The 27,111-nt window shown below is 31.7% G+C and overlaps 1 protein-coding gene across 5 annotated transcripts in view; it reads left to right on the forward strand.

The window, feature by feature from the left end:
* Window positions 1-27,111, forward strand: part of LOC102810258 (A-type potassium channel modulatory protein KCNIP1-like) — a 128,182-nt gene that overhangs the window by 48,948 nt on the left and 52,123 nt on the right. The window contains exon 1 of one of the 5 annotated variants that reach the window (XM_085504283.1): window positions 7,560-7,880. The exons of 3 other annotated variants lie outside the window; for them this stretch is intronic. In XM_085504283.1, coding sequence (XP_085360409.1) covers window positions 7,745-7,880 — 136 coding nt within the window. In that variant the 5' untranslated portion in view covers window positions 7,560-7,744. Of the gene's footprint in view, window positions 1-7,559; window positions 7,881-27,111 lie in introns of those variants that run through there. One more of the 5 variants, XM_085504284.1, reaches the window with a different exon arrangement.

Consider the following 27,111-nt stretch of genomic DNA (forward strand, 5'->3'; position numbering starts at 1 on the left):
ACTTTTCAAATAATTTAGTAGTCACACAATGAATATAATGAGGCAGTTCATATCTGTCTCAGTAAGTCGTTAATTTTTGACCGATCCCCGTACAAAATACTTCGGGCAAAAACCAGCTAAGATTTTCTATTACCTTACATGTCTAAAAGCAACACTTTCTGAGATGAGGTTTTCATACTAAAATGTATTTGTAAGATATTTACATCAATCATTGACATTTGGTAGACTGTTTCAATCCTAAAACTTGTTTTCATTCAAAATTAATTATGACAATGCATATTTATATTGAAACAAACTATGATAAAGGGAATAATATTATATAACAAAGGGCAAGGTCACCAGGGTTTAACTATGTTTTAATTATTCAAACAAGTGAATATGCATAATTTAATATTCATGAATATGACTTATATTTATAAGTCTCTTGTAACAACATGATTATTGGAATACATTTACCACTAGTATCAAGCTGTTTATAGGTCGGTTCAAAAGATGCCATGTGCGTCATCGGCAAAACACGACAGAAACTCTTGTCTTAAGTACATTAGCATATCCGTATTTTAAATTAATAAACATAAACAAATTTAATTTCAGCTGTAAATAATTTATTTGATATTTTGTCTTTGTAGATGTATTTACAAAGTTTCTGACCTTTTTTTTTGGGGGGGGGGTGACTTGTTAAACGTATAGGTCACATGCAAATATGCAAATGAGGACATGTAATTCTTGTCAGTTATTTGTAGTTTTAATGTGTTACTCTCTTTATTAAACAGAAATAATGGAAAATGAAATTTGTACTAGCATAGAATAGAATGGAGTAGAATAGAAATATCATGGAATAGAAATATCATAGAATAGAATAGAATAGAATAGAATAGAATAGAATAGAATAGAATAGAATAGAATAGAATAGAAATTCCATAGAGAATAGAATAAAATAGATATACCATGGAGAATAGAATAGAATAAAAATACCATGGAGAATAGAATAGAATAGAATAGAATAGAATAGAATAGAATAGAATAGAATAGAATAGAATAGAATAGAATAGAATAGAATAGAATAGAATAGAATAGAATAGAATAGAATAACCATAAAGAATACGTGTAAAGTCTAATCTCTCAGTGCATTTACTTACTCAATTAAATGGAATACAATGGTAAACAAACAACAGATTAATATTGTTAAACAACAGAAACAATAGTGTCCCATGATTCCATGGTGCAAACCCAGGGATTGACAGCTTTCCCTTTAATATTAATCAAGCTTATAATTACACATAATTGCCAAGTGCCAAACGTATCTGGATATTTGATGTCTTTCTATGAATTTAATTGTTTCTTGTCACCTCTATTCTGAAATCCTGGGTTAATTTAATTAGTAATTATGAAAGTAAGAAAAAGTCATTTTACTCGACTAATGCCTCAAAAGAGATACAAAATTTGCTTACATTAGAAGCACATGCACTTATGTGAATGCTAGTACATGGTCAAAATGGTCTAGCATATAATACTGTAACTTTTTAGTTATTGCGCTTCTATCGGGGGACATTTCAAATAGAGCTATGACCGTACTGTTAACCTTAAAATATTTCTGTTCTGGTCTAATTTTTCTTCACTCACATTTTATTAATTATCCTGATACCTTCAAGCATGACTGGTTTTAATACGCTTTAAGACAAAGAATGTCATTGAAATTGAAATACTGCTGTTCACAAAACCTTGTCCGTCATGCAAGTATGATTACTTTGTGCAAAATTAATAATTTGGCATATAGCCTCTATTATTATTGAAATATAGAATCGTTTATTGCCGCACGCAACCTTACAAATATATTGATTTTTTTTGAATGAAATACTGTGATAGAAAATCATTGTGGTTAGTAGGGGCAAGTTTTCATTATCGTTTCTATTGTAAAGTTATTGAGCAAACATTCTGTCAACATGGAATGTTATCAATGATACTGTAGTAATAGCTTAGACACCAGCACGTTTGGAATGCTTTTGTGAGGACTAGGTTGGTCATGCTGTCGTATACATGTCTGGTGTTACGATGACCAATTTAATCAATGCAATAATGGAATGATTTTCAAGACATGGTTCTGTCTGCACTCATTGTCTGTCTATTCATATGTGCCGTCGCAATGCTCAATAATTAAAGTACTGTATATGCGTCATTTTTTCCCAATTCAAAAATAAAATTCAACAGTGAACAACTTTCAGCCAGTGTAGACTCAAAGACTCCCCTTTTGCGGTTTGCACACAGGAGTCAAAATTGATTAATGGTTTGTTAGTTTGAAGCTCATTGTCACATGCAACCAAGTACATCGTATTGTGTTTCATTCATTGAACGGTTGTACGAAAGTTCATTGCTTTTATTGACAACACGGAAACATTATTGATGGTCAGTGAATAATGGAACGTGTGCAGGTAGCGGATGGTTATAATGCTTTGTGGTGTTTTTAAATTTGGGATATTCACCGATAATCTTTGTGCCAAAGAAAAAAAAACATTAGAAGGAGTGCTCAGTTGGTGAATAATTATTTACTTTCTGAAAAAATGTCCCATTATATATTTGGATGTAATGCAAATTGCATCAATCCATCATTACTGCATTGCTCGAATAGATGCCGTAATGTTTACACTTCAAAAAAATAATATTGATCCATCTGTCCAAAAATAATTGAATTTCATCTTTCTTGCGACATAGTTATGCATAAAACTACAACATTTTTAATTGAGAAATGTTGTTTTGTTGCCTAAAGTCTGTGGTAATCATGAAAAGGAATTTATTTGACATTGATAGCAATTATCTTTGTGAAAACGGTGACGAGTTATTGGCTGTTAATAAGCTACCTAATGAGAGTTGAATCTGAACGTGTTTTAAAAACAGTTATCTCTGCATAATTTCCTTAGTTACCATAGTTACCAGTTATTCCCACGTATATAGTTCTGAATTTTAAATAAAAATCATGACTAATTATAAATGAGGGTAAAGGTCAACCGTTGTTAGATTCCTACTTGCATTCCATCTATGATTCGAACAGGATTCTTCGAATTGTAGGTGAAATTAAAGGCAGATTGTTTCCATAATTTGAAGCATGCATTAATTGACAACAGTTGTTGCACAGCGTGTTTTCGAATTTCATGAAAATAAATGCTGCAGTTTACGCTCATTTAACATTTGACCAATTTTTCAATATGGCGGGTCGGGCTGCTAGGATGTAACCAACTCATTTAACAGTTTGCATTCTATTCTGAATGCAACATTTGTGTGTTTGTATCTTTATTGCGCGTGTGTCATCTATGTATTTGGGTGGAGGCTGTTGCATTAGCTATTCTATGCATTGGACGTGCCATGATTGACATTTTCACAGTGGTTTGAAAAGCTGACATATACATGTATTGGTATCCTGAACAATATAAAACAGTGACAACCACAGACATTATGACGACAACAAAATAACAATAACACACACGCACATGCACGGCTGCTCTCATAATAGGTAACCTTTAACAGATGTAAAGAAAACAGCTTTGATATATTTTAATAGTTGGACGCCTCAAACAGAGGAAGAGTAGTCAAAATTGGAACTGTGACAAATTGGGGAAAATTCTCAAAACATATCCTGTGTATGAACGAGTTCTATTAAAAATAACAACATCCTGCTTCACGAGTATGGATCTATCAACGGCAAACAACATTAAATTGCGAGCAGGGAAAGAGAGCGCAGACGTAGATAGATATATAGAAGTAATTGGATGAGTAATTGATGCCCTATAGCCGTGGAATATTGTGCTGCTTTGATAATGGCGCTTTATAGATGAGAGTGAAAATAATAGCACTCTAAGACTCGTTAACTGGAGTATACATATTGTCTCAACAAATTTGTTATTGGTTTACGGCTTGCTTGCTCTGATGATTAATCAATCTTTTTATGGCCCTGAATAAACTTCTATGATCTGCTGTTATTATAATTAGAAAACAGGTATATGGGGTTATAATTGAGTTAGTTGGTTTGTTTTTACTAACTTGTAAATGACGTGCCCAAATAAATTATCATAATTAATTAATTACAATGCTATATATATATATAATATATATACATATATATAGAATTTTAAACTAGTGCATACTAATTCATTAATTAACCCTCATTAAACTTTAATTTTATGCAAATTTGTTTCATTATTTTGATCACATTTCATTAAGTAATGTGAGTTATTTAAGACATTTAATTCTGACGTACAAACTAAAAATTAAAAGTAATGGTAAAGTGAGTCTTACAATATGTCTCTTGTAGTAATGTGTCATCATCTCAATTATTAGACATAAGTATATCATAACAAATTAACACTGACATTTTTATCTGACTTTTTGCATTTTTCTTCTAATTTAGCTAATTTTGATAACATTTGCAGTTAAATTTACGATGAAAAAGATGATTAAAATAATAGTAATAATATTGAATTTTTTTTAACTTAAAATGTCACAACTCTTGATCAGTGTATTAAAGTGTAACAGATGGCTGTGTTGTCTGGTATTGCAGATATCAACAATCTGCATCGTCCGACCTTTGACCTGAATGCAGCGGCAAAATAAATTGTTCCGCTGTGGATTAGATGGAATCTCTATCTTTCCGTACTGTAATGCCTGCAAAGAGATTGTTCCAAATTCTTTAATATAGATGCATGATTTCCACATTTGCCCAGGGATGCTATTTTTAGCCTGCAGGGAAATTTACTTGGAAGAGTTTTAGAGATTGCTTTCCTGCACAGTACGTGATTAAAAAAAAAATGGTTGTCAACCATCTATCAAATAGACCATTAATGTTCCTTATATTAACAGTATAGAAATATATTTATTGTTTCTTTCCGAGTGCATCCCATAATGCATTGCTCATTTATAGTCATGTCAGTTACATGTCACTTTTCTCATGAAATAAAATGTCTAAATATTTCATCATAGTTTCTTGTTATTCTGTACCTTATCAAAACCTGTAAACCGTCAAATTATGTTATCTGATCTTCGAAACTTATACAAAAACGATAAAAATGTGCCCCCCTCAGTTTATCTTGCATGAATGGGGTTGAAAGGTCAGTGCCCCCCAAATATAGTGGTACTTTAAAGATTAAATTGTGAAAAAATTCTCTCAAGTGTTTTCTCCAGTTAAAGCAGGTGAAATTCCGTCTTTGTCTGTCTCGTTGATACTTTGAATCATTCAAAGTTTTTCCAGGTTACACGTTCATGCGTAATGATGTCACTAATAAAACATGGTATTGTTGATTTCATGTGGAAACATCAATGCCATTGATTTGTTGAATGACAAGTTCTGTTTACTTGTGTGCCTAAAGAATTAATCAAGTGGTGGTAGTAAACCACCATTTTGTGAGGTCTGTGATCATGACTATGAATGGTTGATTAAACTTAGCACCACACATTATAATCATCTTTGCATAAGATCTATGTTCGTGAGATTCGAATAATCGTTTCTTTTTTTTTGAAATTTTACCTCTGAGTACAGGAAATATTCATGAGAAATGCACTTATGCTTCATCTAGCACCGTACCATAAAAAGTTCTATATGTTCAAAAACTCTTACATTCAGAGTTTCTTTCATTTGGAGTATGCCACGTTTCTAACAATGAACGCATTTCCGTATGTTGACGTCACATAATCTTAGTTTACTTTGAACGCTGTAATGCTAGTATAGTGCGTGACGGAGTAGAATGCATGGAATCCCATCACGTACTGAATGCATACGTTCACACAGACACCGACTTGTGAAATGTTTTTTTTGCTGGGATTTTGTGTGGCTATTTATTTTTTACTATGGTAAAACAAAGGGAAAGCTGTGAAATAAATAAAGTTATTTTAATAGGCAGTACAGGGTCACATCGATCGATATAATCACCGCTTACCTTCAGTCATACTATTTGGTATTTTCGGTATTCTTAAAGGGCGACGGTCGTTGCACTGCGCATGTGCGACACACAAGTACCCATCGCAAGTATGAGGTTTGACCTGAGTGCGACTTGCACTAATTACCCCTTGTGACTCCTTCAATGCCTTCCAATCACTTAAAAAATGCCCAATTTATGCTCGGTAACGTCTCAGTTTGTACTCGTTGATCAACGCAACAGCCAAAGTCGCCATCTTTGTGTATATGAAACCCATATATCTGGCGCATGCGTGACGTGATGTCTACCTCTCTTATAGGTACACATGTATTCTCATATTTTAAGTATAATTCAATAAAAATGTAATAAAACTGATTACATTTTTTTTCAAATTTGACCCATAATTGTAATCTTTCTTTTTTACATTGATACGCATAGTAATCTTTTAAAAGGCTATGTACATTACATGAAGGCAGTGTTGCGCACTGTTGCTGTCTAAGATTAAACTTCTCATCTTGATATAGGAAAATCCATTAAGTTTGAGACGTGCACCCATATTACTACTGTACAATAAACTTTGCGATTATTGTCACATGTTTAACGCATCACTCCTCACTTTTGTTTATGCTTCATTTGAAGACATGTAATTCTTAACACTTCTCACGCTTTAAACATTTTCTCCCCCCCCCCCTCTCCTCCTTTTTCACATTTTAATTTTTTTTTCCCTATAATTTTATTATTAAGTTTGGCCCAAATTACGTAAATTTCACATTGGCTACAGGACTTGAACACATTTAAAAAAAAAATGCCAAAAAAATAAGTTTGAAATTTGAAAGGACAACTTATCTTTGTTCTTTAAAAGATACAATGTTTCTATAAAACAACAAAGCTGATACACAACGAAGTATTTAAAGATAAAGATAAAAAAAAATAGTATAAAATAAAAGCATTAAATCAGTTAAAGTTGTATTATGACATGCTATATAAAAAAGTCATGTCAATTTAAGTTCTATCTGAATTGTATAGTGCTCTTACTGTTGATAAAGAATCTCATTTTTCAGTTGAGCGTGAGGTTAGTTCCTATGGGAAAAAAAGGTCTATATAGATAAAAGCACTGAAAACAGAGTCACTGGAATGTGATATAGTCTTTGCTGTTACATACACTGTACTCTGCAGATAAAAGCTCTGAATGTACCGAGTGATAATATTTGGCCTTCACAGCAGAGCAACCATGGTATATGTATGGTACTGAGACATTGTTTTCTTGAATACATGGCTTTCCCCCGCTTTTATATTATAATATCTATTGTGATCGATTGTGTTTGTTTGTTTGTTTGAGCTCAGGTTATTATTCGCTTCATTTCACCTGCTATCACAGTTGTTATACAATTTAAGTAAAACATCCACGCACGAAAAATTTACATATCAAGGATTCTAGAAAATAATAATCATTGTATTAATTAAACTATTGTTATATTAATTAATGGCAACCAGTCCTTGAAACTTGATGAAATTTTTTATTATTTGAAATTTTGTTTGAATAATATTTGTATTTGAGTTTTATACTTCTTAATAGTTTTTTTTTTTCTGTTTAGTTGTTGCAAATGTAGCAAATTGAAGCATAGTAGTCATGGATTGGACAATTTGAGAATTAGGTCAGAGTTGAGATCACGCATACTTGGATATGCTAATTAGATCCTATGTGATGTGCTGGGCACAACAACACAGTACAGTCAGTGTAGAGTCCCTGAGAGAGTATGGCATGACTGATACTGCCTGTGTTCGGCTTGACTAAAATTAGGATTATAATGGCAGCTATGTTTTCGTAATATTGACAATGGATCATGGATTACGAGGATTCTGAAGAGAGCCATGTTCTAAATGGACCACAGAGGAAAGGGCCACGATCTTTGCGGACCACTCTCAGTCAGTGTTGCATAGTACGGTGGTTAGTACTCAGGCTATGCACTGCTAAACGTAGTAAGTACCAGCTATCACCTGGAATGGCCGGCACAATCAGTGTACATACAATCACATGGTATGTGTGGTCACTGACCCAAAATAATTAAGTCAAATCAGGCATACAACTTGGACTGAAGCTTTTGACAAAAAAAAATAAAAATCCGCCAAAACAGTGAATACGTTTGGCTGTTCTCTTAGATCAATCTATTTAAAGCAATGAAGCTCAGCACTACAGCTGGTGGCTTTGACAAATGTAAACAAGTCTGAAAGATGTAGAGACACTGTTGTCAGTATCAGCCAAGTGAGAATGAGATCCATTAATCATTTAAAACACTCAACATGAGAAAATCATAAAATTCATCATCAATTTCCTCAGTTGAATATTACAGAAAGTATTCTGTGCATAACATTGTATCGTGTATCAGTGACATGTGTGATACCGCTAAATAGGGATATTTTTTTGAAAAATAATTAGTAGAGTAGCCAGCTACATGCTGTGGTAATGATTGTATCTCTGCTGGTCAGATTCTGTTCAAGTCTTAAATTTCCCTGTGGGTATCAATTATAATCTGCGTAGAACAATAACCGGTGAAATTTAGGGACTGAATGGTTTTAAACGCTCTATATCATGTTACTATAGATACATTCTCAAAATGCTATCCTTTTGAAATGTATTTATTAAAAAAAAATTAATATCTCCTAAGATATTTAGTTCAGTTCAATTAATGTTTTCTGCTGGAACAATGATTGTTATGTAAGTGTTATGGAGTACTGAAATACACTGTTTTTATACGGAATATTCAGGAAATATATCTCAGGAAATAAATATACATACATGTATGAGCATGTATATTTGGGCCAGAAATCATAAATATATGTAATTTGAGATCATTTATTTTTATGGAATATTTATGGATAAAAGAAATTGATATTAATTACCGAGCGTAGAGAACAAATATGAAAATCAATAAATTGTTATAAAAATAATATATTCAATAAATATGTGCTGAAAGCTGGTTATTAACTTAATCGTTTCTGATATTTTAGGGTAATTTGTACACTGGGATAAGATTAGAGAATATCAAAATCAATTTCTGTACAATTTTATAGCTTCACACTTCATATCAAAGACCAATAATATAATATTTTAAATAAATAACCTAAACTGCAGTTATATAAGTTGGAGCTATTATTGATCTATTTTATTTTTTTTTAACATTTTATTCATGAAAAAATAATTACTATTTGTACTAAAATGTTTTTGTAGCTGAAAACCCCCCAAATCACCCAAATGACGCCCCCCCCCCAAAAAAAAACACGGCACTAAGACCTCATTAACAATATCATACGCTAAATCAAACCACGGCTACTGTTGATAAATGCGAATGCCTCTGTTATCGTATCTTCCTATCAGTTCACCAGATAAAGACAATTACATTACGCTCGAATTGTGTAATTTTGATTGAACGAGCGGTGTGTTATAGTCTTCAACTATGTTTATACTCCCCGATATTAATAATAACCACAAGAGATTTTATCGCATCTTGAAATATTTATTGAATGAACACCACAATTTTTTTATTGGTTGATGGTAACAATATCTCAAACAAGAGCAAAATTTCAATCGACTTTTACTATTAACATACCGTAAAAACTCCAAAATTTCGACCATATTTAAATAATTGGCTTTGATAAACGGTCGGGTTTTCAGAATACTGAATAACAATATATTTTCGGCCAGTCAAATTTTTAGTTGGGTTATATACAGTTGCAGAAATAGAATATTTATAGAAAGTCATGTCTCTAAACACATTTCTAATACCAATTTCTGGTGAGGTCAATAAATTACAAAAATTCGCCAAATAATTAGGTGGTTGAATTTTTAGAGTAAGTGAAATTTTTACGGTACTTTTAAGACACAAGTTCAAGTTTGTTTATTGTTATTGGTTGTTGATATTGTAGCAATTCTGTCATCACTGTATGTTCAAGTACAGTATGGGGGCACAGCTGTAACAATTGTGGCTAAAACTACCGCTATGATTCTCCGTATTTTATGAGGGGGATATCATGTGTACATTCACCAGAGCTTTCGGCTGTAGTTTACTACTAAGTTTACCTGTAGATTTATATACTTCTAGTTCTCCACTACTAGAAATATTTGCTGAGTATTAAGCATTTATGTAACACCATTTTGCTAAAGTCGCCTTTGACTTTCCCTCTCTTAAGCTAGATCCCTAGTATTCAAACTTTAATAGGCGAATAAATTGGGGCAAAATAAATTATCGTGATGGTTTTTTTTTTAAAAGTCATCATCATTTTCTATTTTTTTTGTCAGTACAAATTATTTGTTACAGAAAAACTGAAAAATACGCATTTTGTGAATAATTACTGTAGGAATCCATGTTAAAAGTTTATTACGTAAAAATTACTAAAATTAACATAAAATAATAATTATCAGAATGTTGTAATATTTTTTGTCAATAAGTACCAGTCCTATAACTACATATAAATTTGTTACCGTATGTAACCAAACAAAATTTCGAGATATGGTGAGAAGTTTTACCATAAGAACCAATGATAATTGACCACTTTCCGTTCACTGCGAGAATCACGCGTTATGCATGAAATCGAACATAAAAACAGGACAAACAAAGGTCATAGCGTCGTAGTGGCGTCAAACATCGCGTGGGATTTGACAAACACGAACGTATTTTGGGGGACATTTCCATGCTTAATAATGTGCTGTACACATTTGATGATGGGCAATTTCGATTAAGTCAGGGTATTTGAAAGCAATACTCCTCTGTCGAAGATCGGCCGGTCGATGTGAGCTTTGAAATAAAAAAATTCAAAAAAGTTCAAAATCAAATCGTTCGATTTTCGTGGCAGACGTTCGACGCGCGTCTTTCATGCATCTCGCGAGATCTCGCAGTTGAACGGAAAATCACCTATTGACTCAAAAATCTCCTGAATGTTTAACCTGCAAAAAATAGTTCGGTGACTATATATTTTTTATCCGGATTTCGTTAACAGCATACGATAAATCCACAGAGTAAAAGTAAAAGAGAACTGATTATTGGTTTGAAGGTTTATGTTTCCTACTACCTAAGAACCCCAGTTAGCTCTATACAGTAATATTTCATGTTTCTTTCTGACGCTTTTCTATTCAAATTTGTCTCTCGTGAAATTGATTTACAGTAAACGAAATTTACCAGAAATGATTTTCAATTTCAATAAATGTTAGTTTTCAACAAATGAAGGCATGAATGCATACATAGCAAATTCAAGATGCGAATGCAAGATGCGTTTTCCAAGAATTGAAATTCATGACGTCAAATTAGAATGCCCCACCTGACTTACTTTCAGGTGCCATTCAATAATTGCTTTTACAGTTTCAATTACACTAAAATATTCAAAAAGTGTTGACTTTTAGAATTTTTTGACGTTAATTGCCGTATATTTTAGACACGGTTCAAGTCATGCATTAATTTGTCATTGGGGTGTGCACCCAGGATTATAAAGTCACGACGCCGACACTGTTGCTCAGATGACTTTTAGAATGTACCGAAGAAGCAACATGATGCGGTGAAGCAACTATTAACGCTCTGTTAACAGCGGTACCATCAGACGTCAATCGAGTTTAGGGAATAGGAGTGAATATAATGATGTGATATGTCTTTACGTGTCAAAAGGATGATAGGACATTATTCCGCTTTTGTTTTCTATTCCTGAAATTTTGTTTTAGATTTCAACCGACACAATAGACCAGAGATTATCAGTCACGCTGGCACTAACTTGTGCATCGGTTTAATTTACTGTGTTCGTTAATTCTATTCGAGTGTATTGTGAGAGTTTTCCATTTGAAATAATTTGATTACAACCGTTACATTTTGTTATGCGTTATTAAGTAGACCATGCTACTTTTTTTCAATAGATTGTTTAAATAATTTAATAAATTCTTTCGTCAGAGGTTATTTCTGTTGTGCTTTCGTCACAGTAATCAGGTATTCATAAAGAAAACAACGAAGAAATATCTGAAAAATGCAAAGAAAAGTATACACTATAAAAAGCGTTAATAGGGGTTACAGAGAGGACTGAACTTTAAGTACCCATAGCGTAGTCCCATACGTTGTATGGAAAGTGTTACTACTTATAGCAAGGTTAAGGTGATAGTTTTCTGCTATTACTTGTCGCTGCTTGAGAACTTGATCAAAGTATAAGAGACAAAAGCATGTGTCTGTCATTATCGTTGTTGTGTTGTTGACCTGTTCGGTCTGATGGTTACTACAACATTCAATGCACTCACAAATTTAAAAGGTCAACAATATCAAAATTTCTTCAAAAAATATTCTTCTTTCTGATCTGCATGTACAGAGCTTTGACGATCAGTTCATTTTAATATTTAGTACAGCAGTGTTACATCACATATGCGGATGACACCTAATTAGTAAGATCAAAGGGTTAATTTAATTAAATTTTAATGTTGATAACCTTCTGATGGATGAAGTAATTAGCAGTTCTCATAAACAATGTGGTCTTGCATACTTAATGACTTCATTGGACATGCACATTTTTTTTATTCAAATACATTTTCATGCACAAGAAACATTTTGTAACTTAGGATGGGTATGAATCAAATACCGTACTTCTTTTATTAAAATCGCACATAGATATGTGTATATTGGCATATAACACTGCATTCTTTAATATACTATTTCACTAGTTATCACATCTTAGTGTTGGGTAGAATCATTAATTCTGCTGGCGGTAGGTAGCTTGATGTAAGGAGATACATTACATTTACAATTTGCTCATACTCACTTCAAATTGAGGAGGTGAGTTACCATAGTTTCTCTATTAGTAGTGTAATGAAAATGTATATTTTAGTCAAAATAAGAGATTTTTTCATGGTCCAGTTTACAATAAATACAAATTCTCAGTTCAGGAGTATGAGCAGTTTTTACATTTCTGGAGGGAATCCCATGTTAAAACTTTAAAACCCAGGAAAAATGAAAAAAAAAGTTTTTGTTTTCAAAAATCAATGCAATTTCATTTTCATTTGAAAATTGTCATTAAACTTGTGCTTTGTTTTTTCATGAAAACAGAATTTTTCCTGAATCCTGACCCAAAAAACTGAAAAAGCACAATGACTAGAACATAAATATTTTCTGGATGTATTGCTACAATGAGTTCTTATATGTGTGTACATGTCAAGCTGACCTCATCATAAGAAATCATCCCTCATGGATGATGAATGTATATCGAAATAATGGCTTTATAGGGAAAAACTGTGAATTATTGTATCTATTGTTAATCTTATGCCTTAATTCTACATGACCCTATAGTTATTAAAATATCACTCATATGCACAATGCTTTGAAACAATAGTAATGATTTCTCTTATATCTAGTATAAGTCCAATTTTGACATTAATTAACACAAAAATGTTTTATGTTTCAAAAATGAGTATATCATAATTTTGACATTTACGGTACTTAAAAAAAAAATGTTTTTTTTTTTGGTTTTTTAAAATAATGATGAAAAGATGTTTATCATTGAATGAGTATTATAGTGTGAAGATGTTACGATTCATCCATATGTAAATCATTGTACAGTATACACAGCGTTGACAACATTTTTATTGGCTACAGTTCTTGATGTGGGTTATACATCTTGGTTTAACAATTTCATTGAAAAAATAAGGCAATTAAAGAACGTCTTTTAACTTCAAAAATACTATAAGGATCATTTTCCACTCAATAAAATAGCATTGCCATCATTAAAACTTTTTGAAGGTTAGGAAGTTAATTGATGTCAAACTGACTTTTCAATAATTTGTTTTTTTTGTTGTTTCATCGAAATATTCTACTTTTAGGTTAAAAATATTTTTCCTGGGAATCTCATGTGTTATTTATTAGAAAATTCTATTCACGAAATCTACAGTTTTAATGATGATAAAAATATATATTATAATTTATGTATTACCTAGGATAGGATAAGGGTGTAATATACAATGGCGATTACACAAAAATTGAAAAGATGTTGCATGAATTGCAATATGATTGAAAAAAAAGGAATAGAAAACCTATTTTTTTCAGAAATTCTGTTGCAAATTAGTGAGTCTGTGAAAAAACTGGTTCATTGTGTTCATCTGAGATCATTTTGGTGGTGTCCTTTCTTTTTCACAAAGTATTTATACACTGGTTTGGCGAATAGCGTGATAATCTCACTCATTTCCATTTCGGCAATCGAACATGAGTTAATATTTTATGCAACTTTTTCCATTAGAAATATGTCTTGAAATGTCCATAAATGAAACTTTTACATGTGCACATTAAAACTAATTTCTTTATTTTTTACATGGGTCAGGTGTCTTGATCAACAATTTTGAGAAAATATTGATTAGAAAAATTATATACAGGTTTATTTTGTGAAAGATGACAAAAGTTGTTATTGGTGTTCAGTTTAGGATTAAGCATCCTTTTACAAAAAACATTTTCGTCCTGTCAGTTTCTTTGCTTAATCAGTTCTAGGAACTATTTTTATGGATTGCGGTACATTTTATACTTCTTGTTAAAGTTTTCTGTCAAAATTAATTATCACTGATGGACATTACGTCTGAGGATGGAACTAAGTATTATTTCTACTGTGCAATAATGTTGCAATATTATCAATACCATATAAGGAGGTGCAATATCCTTATATGGATTATATATGCACAGTACTATGTTTTTTTTTTTTTTACTTGCAATCATGCACTTTATTGCCTGTACATTTGTTTGATATATAATTGCAACCGGGTATTCATATTTTACTGAATTTCATATTTATATTTAATATCTCAAAATATTGACCCAAACGATGTGTTTTTATGAGGTTATGTTGTGATCGTGCATTTGAACATTAACAATATTGTAGAACACATATGACTATGCATCACTGAACTATCTTGTGACATCCAATAGCACACAACCAAAAGCTAAACTTGGTTTTCAGTTCATGTTAAGTCCTACAAGAGTGTACGTTGATGTTATGAACCATTATGAAATTTCTTTTTTTTTGAAACTTAATACTTAGTATATGAAATGTAAATGTAACTGTAGACCGTAATGTATTTATTTTGTCAATAGCAAGGAACGTTTAATTGCATTCTAACGATATGTGAACAGGAATTTATTCACACTGAGCCCTCAAAGGAAACAATGTATCCCATAAAAATCTCCTAAAACTAATTTTGACAAATTTAATAACAAATTCTATGTTTTCCATGTATGCATGGTGGAACTATTTTTCCTGCTTTTAAAATCTATTTAATAATAGGTATAATAACTGAATAATATAATAACAGAAACTTGTTTTATTAATAATTAAATCATGTTTTTGTGATAGTGTCAAACAACCTACATTTTACAAACATATACCTTCCTGAGTCCTTCACCTTCTGAATCTATTTACTACAAATGCAGCATTCATTGGAAAAATTTCCTCCAATGTCAATCACTGGATGGTGGTTCACCTGCTCTATATAGCAAAACAATCCTCGCCTGTTGACCCTTTCACAACCACTGCCAATCGTCACCTTCCATAAAATAAAATAGTTCATTCAAAAATCTTTTTGTGTTCAAGAAAAAAGTATTATTGATCTAAAAAATGGTTTTATTTAGTAAAAATCTATCAACAGTACCATATATTCTATCCATTGTGGTTGGAGTTTTAATACACTATTTGAAGGAAAAATGCCTGAAAAAAGTCTCACTGCCTACATGTGTATGTATTGAATCTGAGGAAAGAAAAATCAACAAACAGAAATATAACGGATCAAGGATTTATAAGAAAAGGGTTTGTAACTTAAACATAACCATGTACGGAGATACAGTACATGTACATGTATGCGATGAAGATCTTACGAGGAGTAAACACTTTATGAGCATTTGAAAGTGTATCCTTTCAAACATATTTAAAATCAATAACACAGTGGACGCTTAGGATTCTTCAATCGTAAGAAGAAATGAACGATATCCATCACCACATTTGAAAACGCAAAACTTAGCATACGTACATTTGTACATGATTTACGAATTAGAAAGATGTGTGCTATCAAAAACAATCTGAGATGAACTCTCATCATTTCTTTCTTAGACTCTCTACAGCATAGTTTACATTAGAATTTCTGGAAATTTTGTGGTCATCTCGCAATCTTGTGACTGTTTCAATTCATGCGAGATTAATGTTCATCGCATACCCTTATCATATAAATCCTATGTATAATGAAATCCTATATATAATGACTTTAGGTCAAATTATCACGATCTTTCTGTTTAATAGACTGATTTTGAAGAGCCATATATGATTGAAATTTATATATAATTTATTTATCTAACAAAGTAATTTTTTTCTTTGCACGTTTACATGAACTATGACAAATAATGATGTATTTTTTTTCATATTTTTTCAAAATTTTTGATCAGGTCTCATAGGCAACAGGAAGTACATGTTGTGTTCAGTTCTTTCAAAATTAACAAATTGTAGAGAAATTCTAGTGGGAAAATTGATAGGGTTTGAAGGATCTAACTAAATCAACTGATGTGTACACCAGGCACAAAAATCACATCAAGTGCATCTGAGTCCAAATGTTTTTTCAGCTGTAATGAATAAAACAAAATGGGCTCCTAAATTTTAGTGTTTAATTTGGTTACTATGACTACTTGACAGTTAAAGAGTACGATAGTCACATTCAAGTCACCGCACGGGTGACCTCAATATAAAGAAAATGATGATGTAAAATTTAATTTTAGAATTAATCTTTTTCCTTGATCCTTTTCCTTGACTCGTTCTAATTTTGCCAGTATAATCCGCTGTGGCAACATCCTGCATTACCGCCATATTTGATGTTTAAGCGACAGCTGCAAGCAGCCAACTTCCTCTTTACAAATTTGAATAACTGGGTTATCTACATTTCACTGGCCTTTTAATTTACTTCAATATATTTTCCACTTTCTTTATTCTTGATTTTTAGGACAAAAAAAAAAGGTTTATATATATAAATTGCTTCTCATTTCAGGAAAAAATGAAAAATTATTGAAAATATTTTGTTTGTACTTTATATTCAATACTGCAAGATCAGCACGAAAAACAAGATCAACGTTTAAAATCTATCCTGCCAAGTAGTAAAATGAGAATAAGCTAAGTTATTCTCGTTGAACAGAAAAATATGGCTTTTATACCCTGGTCGTTGTACATCATTAGTTCTATGAAGCTGAAACTATTTGAAATGAACAGCGTCAAAGTAGAAAAACAAAAATCATTGCAACAGATGTCATTCAACATAGATTATTTTTAAAACAACAATGTATACCAAGTTCTGAATATTATGTTACTGTCCACACAAAATTTATGGCATTTATATTAACACAGAATGGTCGGAGATCATATGTTTTGTAACACGTACCAATCATGGGGTCGTAAGCAGACCGAATCTTCATACCTAAACATAGTGTGGTTGCCACATGAATACATATATATTCTTCAAAACAAAATACCAAAGAAAGTAGGAAGAAAACAAATAAAAAATTAAAAATTTATTTTGAGAAACTATAATAATGTCATAATAATATTATTCGCTAATATTTTTCGTCGTTCAGCTGAGGGAAATGCTCTAAGTGTGTATCACTGCTCATTTAGCTCGTAGTGACACAGCTCTAACACCATTCATTTTTTTTTTCCAGCTAAAGAAAGACAAATATAAGGGAATAATATTTAATTAAATGATGATACATGAAGCATTAATTTGGATTCTTGGATTTTCACCATTCTACATGTATCTTATGTGGTGCACTTCACTTCAAAACAATTTGTGGGGTGCGGTGCAGGTTTCAAACTTGCATGTACAATGCCAAGCAGCAACATCTTTTTATATTTGATCGTAACCAGGAAGTATTATTCATATTACCGTACCGGGTACTGGTAAATGTCAGTGATCTGATTTTGTATCCTCTCATACACTGGATTTCATGAAGGCGTGAATTTGTTTTATATAAAATATTTATAAATTTCAAATGAGAATCAAAAAACAACTCAACCAGGTTGAATACAACCTGTAAAAAACTCCACTGTTGTGGATGATTTTCTTCTTTTAAATACTATTATTATACATCTGTCACCGTAATGCCATTAGTTACAGAGTGTCGTAATTTTGCGGTATTTTACAGGTATTTTCATTCTAGCATATTAGGAAATGCGAATTCCAAATATGGAATGATTACGCAAGTAAGTGTACTCTAATAATAAAAACAAACATGGCTGCCACCAGGGTTTGACAGGACTCCACACAAAGAAATTCGCTGATTCTGTTCTAAACATTGGGATTTTCGGCATTCCCATGATGTATCCTTGGAAGGAAAAGATGTATAATAATAAGGTTATTATGCAGATACCTCAATGTATGCACTCAGACAGTACGCTGTCGCATCGACCTCTGCGGGTCGGTCGATACTGCCGCTGTACTGTCTTTGTGCATCCCTGTAATAACCTCATATTATTTTGATTTATTGTAAAACAGACAAACAATTTGCTTAATATTTTCCTTTTACTTTCCATATGTTCGAACTAAAGCACTTAAATTGGCAATGTTGAATAAAAACCTGATCTGTTCATTAGCAGCTGGATTTCTGCCAAATAGTTTATCGACAGTTGGAGAAATGTTAACATGCTTCTATCTTACAACAATGTAAGCAAAAAGAATTACTAAATTTAGAACATCCAATTACAAACTGACTGCATTTTGAATTAATCTTTTTGCATAACAAAATAAATAAATATCAAGGATTATTTGAAAACATAAGTTTTTTCATTGAAGAAATTGTCAACATTTGTTCGCCGAGCTGGGAGTAAACTTATAAACTTATAAGTGGCAATATTGGTTCAATTAAAGAGTTCTGAATATTTCAAAGTCATGACCACAACCTGCATCACTAGAAACAAATCAGCATATAAATATTGGCTTGGACTTGAACTTCGTATCTCATACAAATTAATTATTATTCTGTTTACTCTAATGTCAACGTAAGAAAATATGAAAAAAATTCGATGAAGAATGACGTGTTGAGCGGTTTAAACTGATGTTGTGCATCACCGTTAATACCTGCATGCTCACAACATATAGTTTGACAGGTCTCGTTATTCATGAAAAATTAATAAAAGTTGGGTCATGGGAGTTGTATTTGCCTGTTCACTTAGCATATTAAATTTCCATGATGTCTAATTGGACTCGTACATGCCAGTCCTGTGGTTCAGTTCATTCAAGTGGTACTAGACAGGATTAACATACATGTATGACCCTTTTTTATCTGTACAGATCATTTCCAATTAATTCAGGCATTATGTCTCTCTTGTAGCTGGTTTTAGTACTTGTTTTTGCAGTGATACCTGTACCGCAGGGAACGTGGGAATACAGCACCTGATTCATTCTAAGATATACATGTCTCGCCTGTAATCAATGAAACCAAAGTATACATTAGTCAAGCAAGTTTTATTATAATTTTGTTCCCACACGCATGATTTTAAACTTGATGACATGTGTATTAAACAGCATACTACAAAAATTCTGTAATGATTATTCACCCGAGAAATGTTTACCATATGCCTGTCATTGACCTCCTGGTAATTTCTGTACGTCAAAATTGACTTTTAAAAAGAATTTGAAAAAAAATGAGCAGTTGTTATTGTAGTTCATAAAACATGGCAAAATTAACACATGGAAATTGTTGATGTTAATTGAGCAGGAAATACCCCCAGAAGTGCCAGGATGTATGACCCGCCCTGGTCTTGAAGGATATTTGAAGGATATTCACGGAAATCACTAGTACCCAATTTTACACCAGAGATTTGATTTTACTTTTTTCAAGATATGGTATTGTTTGAAGCCTTACCCTTTGTCACTATTCGATAACAAATCGCATAAATTTGGCTGTAGGAAATTAACAAAATTAACAAAAAAATCCTAAAGAAATTTTGCACCACAATTTAAAAATCATTTGTCACGAGACATTATTCTATAGAATCGATCTTTTCTCCAAAGTTTGGTCCACTGATAAAAAACATTGATAGCAGTTAATTTCAACTTAACCTTTGCATATGAACTTTGACTAATTGTTCCCATGAACTTTTAACGATAATTTGTGAAATTATGAAGGCAGTAAAATTAAGACTATTATCTCTACAAATTATTGCGTCTACTCAAGTACATACAAAAGAACTTCTAATGAGTAAATTGATCAATTCAATTCAACAAGGGACATTCGGTCTTTTTAGCTCCGCTGTCGACTTTGTCGAGCGGAGCTTATCATATGAGTGATTGTCCGTCGTCGTCCGTGTCAATGTTTTACTTTTTCGACTTCTACTTGAAAACTACAAGCCTGAATGCTTTGATACTTGGTGTATATGTACCTTGGGTAGACCTCTCTCAGATTTGTTCATTTCATGATGATATCTTCAATTCTTTAATTTTGGTGAATATTTTTGTTATTTTTGGTAAAAAGTGATATTTTCGACTTCTTGTTAAAAACCGCAAGTCCAATTGCTTTGATATTACATATATAGGTACTACATGTGGACCTCTCTCAGATTTGTTCATTTCATGATCATATCTTTAATTCTCTAATTTTGGTGAATATTTTTGTCATTTTTGGTAAAAAGTGATATTTTCGACTTCTTGTTAAAAACCGCAAGTCCAATTGCTTTGATATTACATATATAGGTACTACATGTGGACCTCTCTCAGATTTGTTCATTTTGTAATGATATCTTTAATTCTCTAATTTTGGCGAATGTTTTTGTCATTTTTGGTAAAAAGTGATATTTTCGACTTCTTGTTAAAAACCACAAGTCCAATTGCTTTGATATTACATATATAGGTACTACATGTGGACCACTCTCAGATTTGTTCATTTTGTAATGATATCGTTAATTCTCTAATTTTGGTGAATATTTTTGTCATTTTTGGTAAAAAGTGATATTTTTGACTTCTTGTTAAAAACCGCAAGTCCAATTGCTTTGATATTACATATATAGGTACAACATGTGGACCTCTCTCAGATTTGTTCATTTTGTAATGATATCTTTAATTCTCTAATTTTGGTGAATATTTTTGTCATTTTTGGTAAAAAGTGATATTTTCGACTTCTTGTTAAAAACCACAAGTCCAATTGCTTTGATATTACATATATAGGTACTACATGTGGACCACTCTCAGATTTGTTCATTTTGTAATGATATCGTTAATTCTCTAATTTTGGTGAATATTTTTGTCATTTTTGGTAAAAAGTGATATTTTTGACTTCTTGTTAAAAACCGCAAGTCCAATTGCTTTGATATTACATATATAGGTACAACATGTGGACCTCTCTCAGATTTGTTCATTTTGTAATGATATCTTTAATTCTCTAATTTTGGTGAATATTTTTGTCATTTTTGGTAAAAAGTGATATTTTCGACTTCTTGTTAAAAACCACAAGTCCAATTGCTTTGATATTACGGTACATATATAGGTACTACATGTGGACCTCTCTCAGATTTGTTCATTTTGTAATGATATCTTTAATTCTCTAATTTTGGTGAATATTTTTGTCATTTTTGGTAAAAAGTAATATTTTTTTCTTGTTAAAAACCACAATCATTTATGTTGAAAAATTATATTTTTGAATTCTTGTTGAAAACAGCAAGTCCCATTGCATTGATACTATCCATATTGTTCATTTTCTAATGATATCTTCTGTTCTTTAATTGAAATGTGCATCGCTAACAGCGGAGCTATCTCAGCCGAGAGGCTGCTTGTTTTGTAACTGGTTTATAGGCATCATAAAGTTTAATAAAATTGATGAACACAACCTTAAGTTGATCATCCTGTGCTACGAAACTGTTTTATGTTGTCTGACACAGTCGTTGTGTTGCGATACAAGTTTCAACGCAACATATGAAATATGTAAAAATACTTTATTCCACCATATTCAAGTTAGGCAGATCAATTTAGGTTGAAATGTAATATGAAGAATAAAAACAAAAACAAGATAATGACAAATAAAAGATCAATGTGACTAAATGATATGATGTTTGGCATGTTTTTTAATGAGAAAGCGATTACATGAAATTCGAACACAAGCTGTGTACAGAGTGTAGCACTTTAAAATAGTATTAGCCAATCACTCTGCAGCATTAGGGCCTTGAATATGTCTTATATATTGCATTTGTTGGTAGTCACATCAGCGTTAATATGACGTATACATATCGAAACCCCTAAACGTCGAAGACTAATCCCTACAGTATGTTTTAACTATGTATTTTGTTATTGAATTTCTTATCCTGGAATATATTAAAAAGTGTTTACCATCCCATAAATTAAGTTTTCAATATTTGCGTCATTTTGCTCTCAGTGGAAATTAGGTGAATTTAAAAATAGAATTGAATTCAGATTAGTATAACTCTAGTGGCTGGATTTAGTGATAATGCACTGTATGTGCTCGTTTTAAATTACAGTAGTTCGTTTTCTGTGTTTCCCTACCCGTTGAGTGCACCCACGTGATTTGAAACTGGGATCATACTTTTCAAATAATATCAAAAAACTTTCTCATTAATAACTATTAATCTGCGATTATATATATGCAGAAGGGAAATCAAATTTCATCACATAATAACAAACTGTAGTTTTTGATAATGCTACTCAATTCATTATTTTTAATTACTGTCACTTTTATAAATATTGATATATGTTGTTTTTATTTGAATTCTTTGATTTATTGAACTACCTAACCTGATTGTCATTATATCATTGTGACCCTATCTTCCTACACATTTACTTGTTGTTTACATGAAATTTAAAAAATCTGGAATCAAGTGTTTACTATTTCTTTTTTTATCTGACAAACCATTTAATTTTAGTTGCTATCAGTTTTAATGCCATAGGAATTTTCGATTTTTACGAAATGTTGTTTTTTGCAAATATAAACTGGTTATTAAACATCAATTCATTTCTTACACTTATAAATAATACATGTAGAGAATCACGTGGGAGCCCTTAGTAGAATCTTCAGTTGCAATAAAACTATTTCAAAAACACATAACTGTAAAATGGAAATTAATCATTGAATTTAGACTTTAGTAATTGTAATGCAACACACAATAAATTTTTATTTAAATTAATGTTTTACAATCTACAGTACATGGACATGCAAATATAATGTGCTGGGAAAACTGGCACTTAAAATTGAGCGGATGTCGTATTTCAAGCTGTGCATTGGGTTATAATTCACGGTATATCTTGTATTCACTTTATTAGATGCGCTTCTTTAATGGTTTTGATATGAGGTATGACAATTTAAACTTGTTTTCATACTGATTCAGTAAACTTTTTTTAAAAGGTGTCATTTTGTATTTACACTCATGTGCATCTAATTGAGCTGATACGATATCAAAACGGGATAATTAAGGGATGATCAAGTTTGGGTATATAATAAGAAATTCATAAAGTCTGCTAGAAGGCAGCAGTGCGATCGTACTTCCCAATACAAAGAGGAAGTTGATGCAATCCGGCACCACCTGAGTGCATAATTTAAGGTATCCTTATGATAAGTTTATTAATTTTTACATTTATTTTCTAGTCGTAATTCAGTGAAAGAAATTATTGAAAAATAATTAATAATAAGCAAACATTTTCCACTGCACTTTGTGGTGTTAAATATAGAAAGTTTTATGTTCTAACCTTTGCTTACACTGATGTATTGGTTACAAGAACATTATACAGAACATGGCAAGTACGATATCTTGACACATCAGGAATATATGAGAACCGAGATAGATTGAAATCAGAAAATATTTTAGTTTTTTTTTTATTATGCATTGTTGGAGTTTATACATAGATTGCATGAAGATAGCCTCGTCACGGCAACAAACAAGTATGCTGTCAACCTGATATAAACTTGTACACTTTGTCACATTGTCAAAAGACGATATTTGTTTTGCTGTATTTGATATCAGCGATATTCATCTTAACTCATACGTCTACAATCGCCCGCTTCTGCGAAAAACGTAGTAGCTGACACTTAAAGGGGAATCCTTACTGAGCTGAGAAATGACAGATAAATAATATCTAATATCGCTGAAACAATTAGTTTATAAACTAAAGAAGTGAAAAATGTGTGTAAACTGGAGTGTAAGATTAATTTGTTTGTTGTCTGCTGCTTATTTTTAACAGCTGTGATCCTAGTTATCATTTCTGAACAAACTGGGAGTCAGATTTATTTCTTCTTTACTTTGTGTGGGAAGTAAATTAACTCCAATTTGAACTACGGTATTCAACTCGGTTATTGAGTGTCTTCCGTAGAGCACCAAATGATGCGAGGAAATGAAAAAGATTTTTGTACATGCAGGAAAGAAAGATTGTCTACTCACTTGCACCAATGCTTTCTTCCTACTACAAATCCATTTGCAAATTTAAAGAAACACCTGATGTTATGCCCTAAGAAAGCCGAATGTTTAACGTTGCGAGTTTCGTATGTCGCGTAGTGTTGATAGATGGGGCCGTCTAATATGTAAGGTTAACTATGCAAATCTTTTTTGATTCAGGAATGATAACACTATGATTCTATTGGTCAAATATCCACACAAAAATCCTAATTTTGTTGCCATGTTTTTTTTAATGAAGGGTAATCTCAGTTCAATATGTTGTGATGAAGTGCTCCTAGTGGTGTAGAAAAGATGTAAATTGATGAAAGTGATCTCATTTAATGCAATAATTTTACTTTGGTTGTGTTTATGTTGCTCATTTACTATACAGAAAATATCCCCTAAAACATTTTTTTTCTTTATTTATTTATTTGCAGGTAGCTATAAACAAAAAAATTATAAATAACTTCTCTTTTATTATTCCACGTCAGAAGTGGTTCATTATTTAATGGCCATGTCTTACATTTGCTCCAAATTCTAAAAACTTTTTATCATCAAAAATGTAAAAAAAAAATAAGCTTCTTCATACAATAGATAACGACAGTCTTTGGCCATTAATGGAGGCTTACTAGAGTATTCTATACGAAAGTGACAAATTTTGTGGCTTTTTGTGCTTGCTAAATGAACCGTAAGATGTTATCACTCTATCAATTGCTCTGTAGTTAGAACAGGATGCCTACAATTGTTAGTAGTTAATTTAAACTGAATTATCTTTCGGTTCATTTGATTGCAATTTCCTTTTGCTTAGATTATCGCTGGAATTCCTATTTTGAGTAGTAGTTATTTGAATTGTTTATGCATGCATTTTATATTCATCAAATTATTTCCTTCACATTTTTGATATGACGATTTTGCATGAAATTAATAATAAAGAAATTATATTTTGCACATGCATTTGTCACTTGAGGTCATTGTAATCTCAGTCGGTCAACGAGGAATACCGCTTATGTATTTATAAAAGTACGAAAGTTAAAAAATGTGCGTTGGATGGCTATAAATACACATTCAAATCAATTTTTTTTTTCATAGCCATGGGTAATCTATTCAGGAATTTAGAGCTGTTTCTTTAAACCTATTTAGTCATGAAGTGATTATTATAACAGGTTATTTGTATGTGTTGCCAAGCAACAGAATTATATAAAACAATAATTATACTGCATAATGTAATAACTTAAAACACTTTCAGCTATATATTAAGCAATGTGCATCTACAAAGTTTAAATCAATTTGAGCAAACAAATGTAAAGTAGCTACTTAATATGCAAGACTTCTAACCAATAAAAAATTATGGCCATTTAATTGGTTCAGAATTAACAAGTGAACTATATAAAAAATAAATGTTGTGTTGACATTTTGGTGGATGGTGTGACATTATATATTGACAGCCAGCATACTGATAAAATACAAAAACCACTCTGTTTTTCACCTTTGTGTTAGATTAATAAATGACACAAAGCAAATATGAAGTTGCAATGATGAACTTCTATCTTGCCATCAACACAGAAAGAGACCCCCTAGCTTTTCACCTGTCTGAATCTAGCATCCTCAAGCTGGTGTAATAATTCAACACCTGCATGTAACTTAATACATGTACCTTTGTAAATTTAACAATCAGTTTAATTCACCCACAAGGTACATCCTGTAGATTTAATCAAATTTACAATATGATTAGCATCCTTCATTCAACATATACTAGATTGCTAAAATTTTTATTTTCGCTGAAAAAATAGATTGTGTCACAGTTATAGAGAGACTGTGATTATATGTCCAGTTTTAAAATGACAATATTCATTGAAAAATTGTAAATGTCATTCAACCATTGAATATTTCCATAGTAACTAATATTGTACAACTATCCTATACACAATTAGTCTGTTGGCCACTGTATGGTATGTTAAAACAGAAATTGTTCAAAATTTAGCATAATTAGGCTATAAAACTGATTTTGAAAATGTCAGTCTAAAATACCGCATTAGCTCATTTAATAGCATACATGCTTATGTAAATGACAATGATGTGGCTATGCTCTAAATAAGCCATATTTCAATAAAATGTGTGATTTTATACAAAATATGGTAAATGTTTAATTGGAACTAATTAGTGTAAACTCATTATGTTTCATATAATATATAACTTGCATACTAATTTGACTGATATCCAGTAGTATAAAGGTGGTTGTGATGGACCTACGATTGTTAGTTCCTCAGTTCAATTTCTACGAAAAATGGGTGCGTGTTTTTGCCAAAGGCTCAATAGAGATCAAGACGGTCCACTGAAAGACGGTCGAGTTGAAGCATGTATACGAAGCAGAATTTGACAAAATCTAATAAATTAGCATTGCAATTGACTTGAGAGAAGTCAAGTTTTGTATATGGTGTGACATGTCCTGGTTGATGTTTCCATGACACATTCAAGTTGTAATTTGGGAGCATCCATATCATTCATTACAATTACCAGGGGGTCAGGGTGGTGTGTGGGGTTTTCGGAGTATTATGCGAAATATTTGATGGTCTGAATTTGCATGAATTGTGGGAAATATAATAAACACGTCCGAACATAATATCAAGTGCCCTTTAGTACTAGTACTTACACTATAGGTTTGCCTAGACACTGCAGCTATATTCAATATTATTGTAGTGGCACAACAAATATATTCAAAAAAAATATATTAATATGTGCGATGAGAATGTCATCACTTTCTCATCGAAGGTTACAGTAAAAGTCTTATCATTATTAATTCTTATCATCCTTCAAC

The sequence above is a fragment of the Saccoglossus kowalevskii genome, chromosome 10, assembly GCF_978046115.1.
Source record: "Saccoglossus kowalevskii chromosome 10, keSacKowa6.1, whole genome shotgun sequence".
Lineage (NCBI taxonomy): Eukaryota > Metazoa > Hemichordata > Enteropneusta > Harrimaniidae > Saccoglossus > Saccoglossus kowalevskii.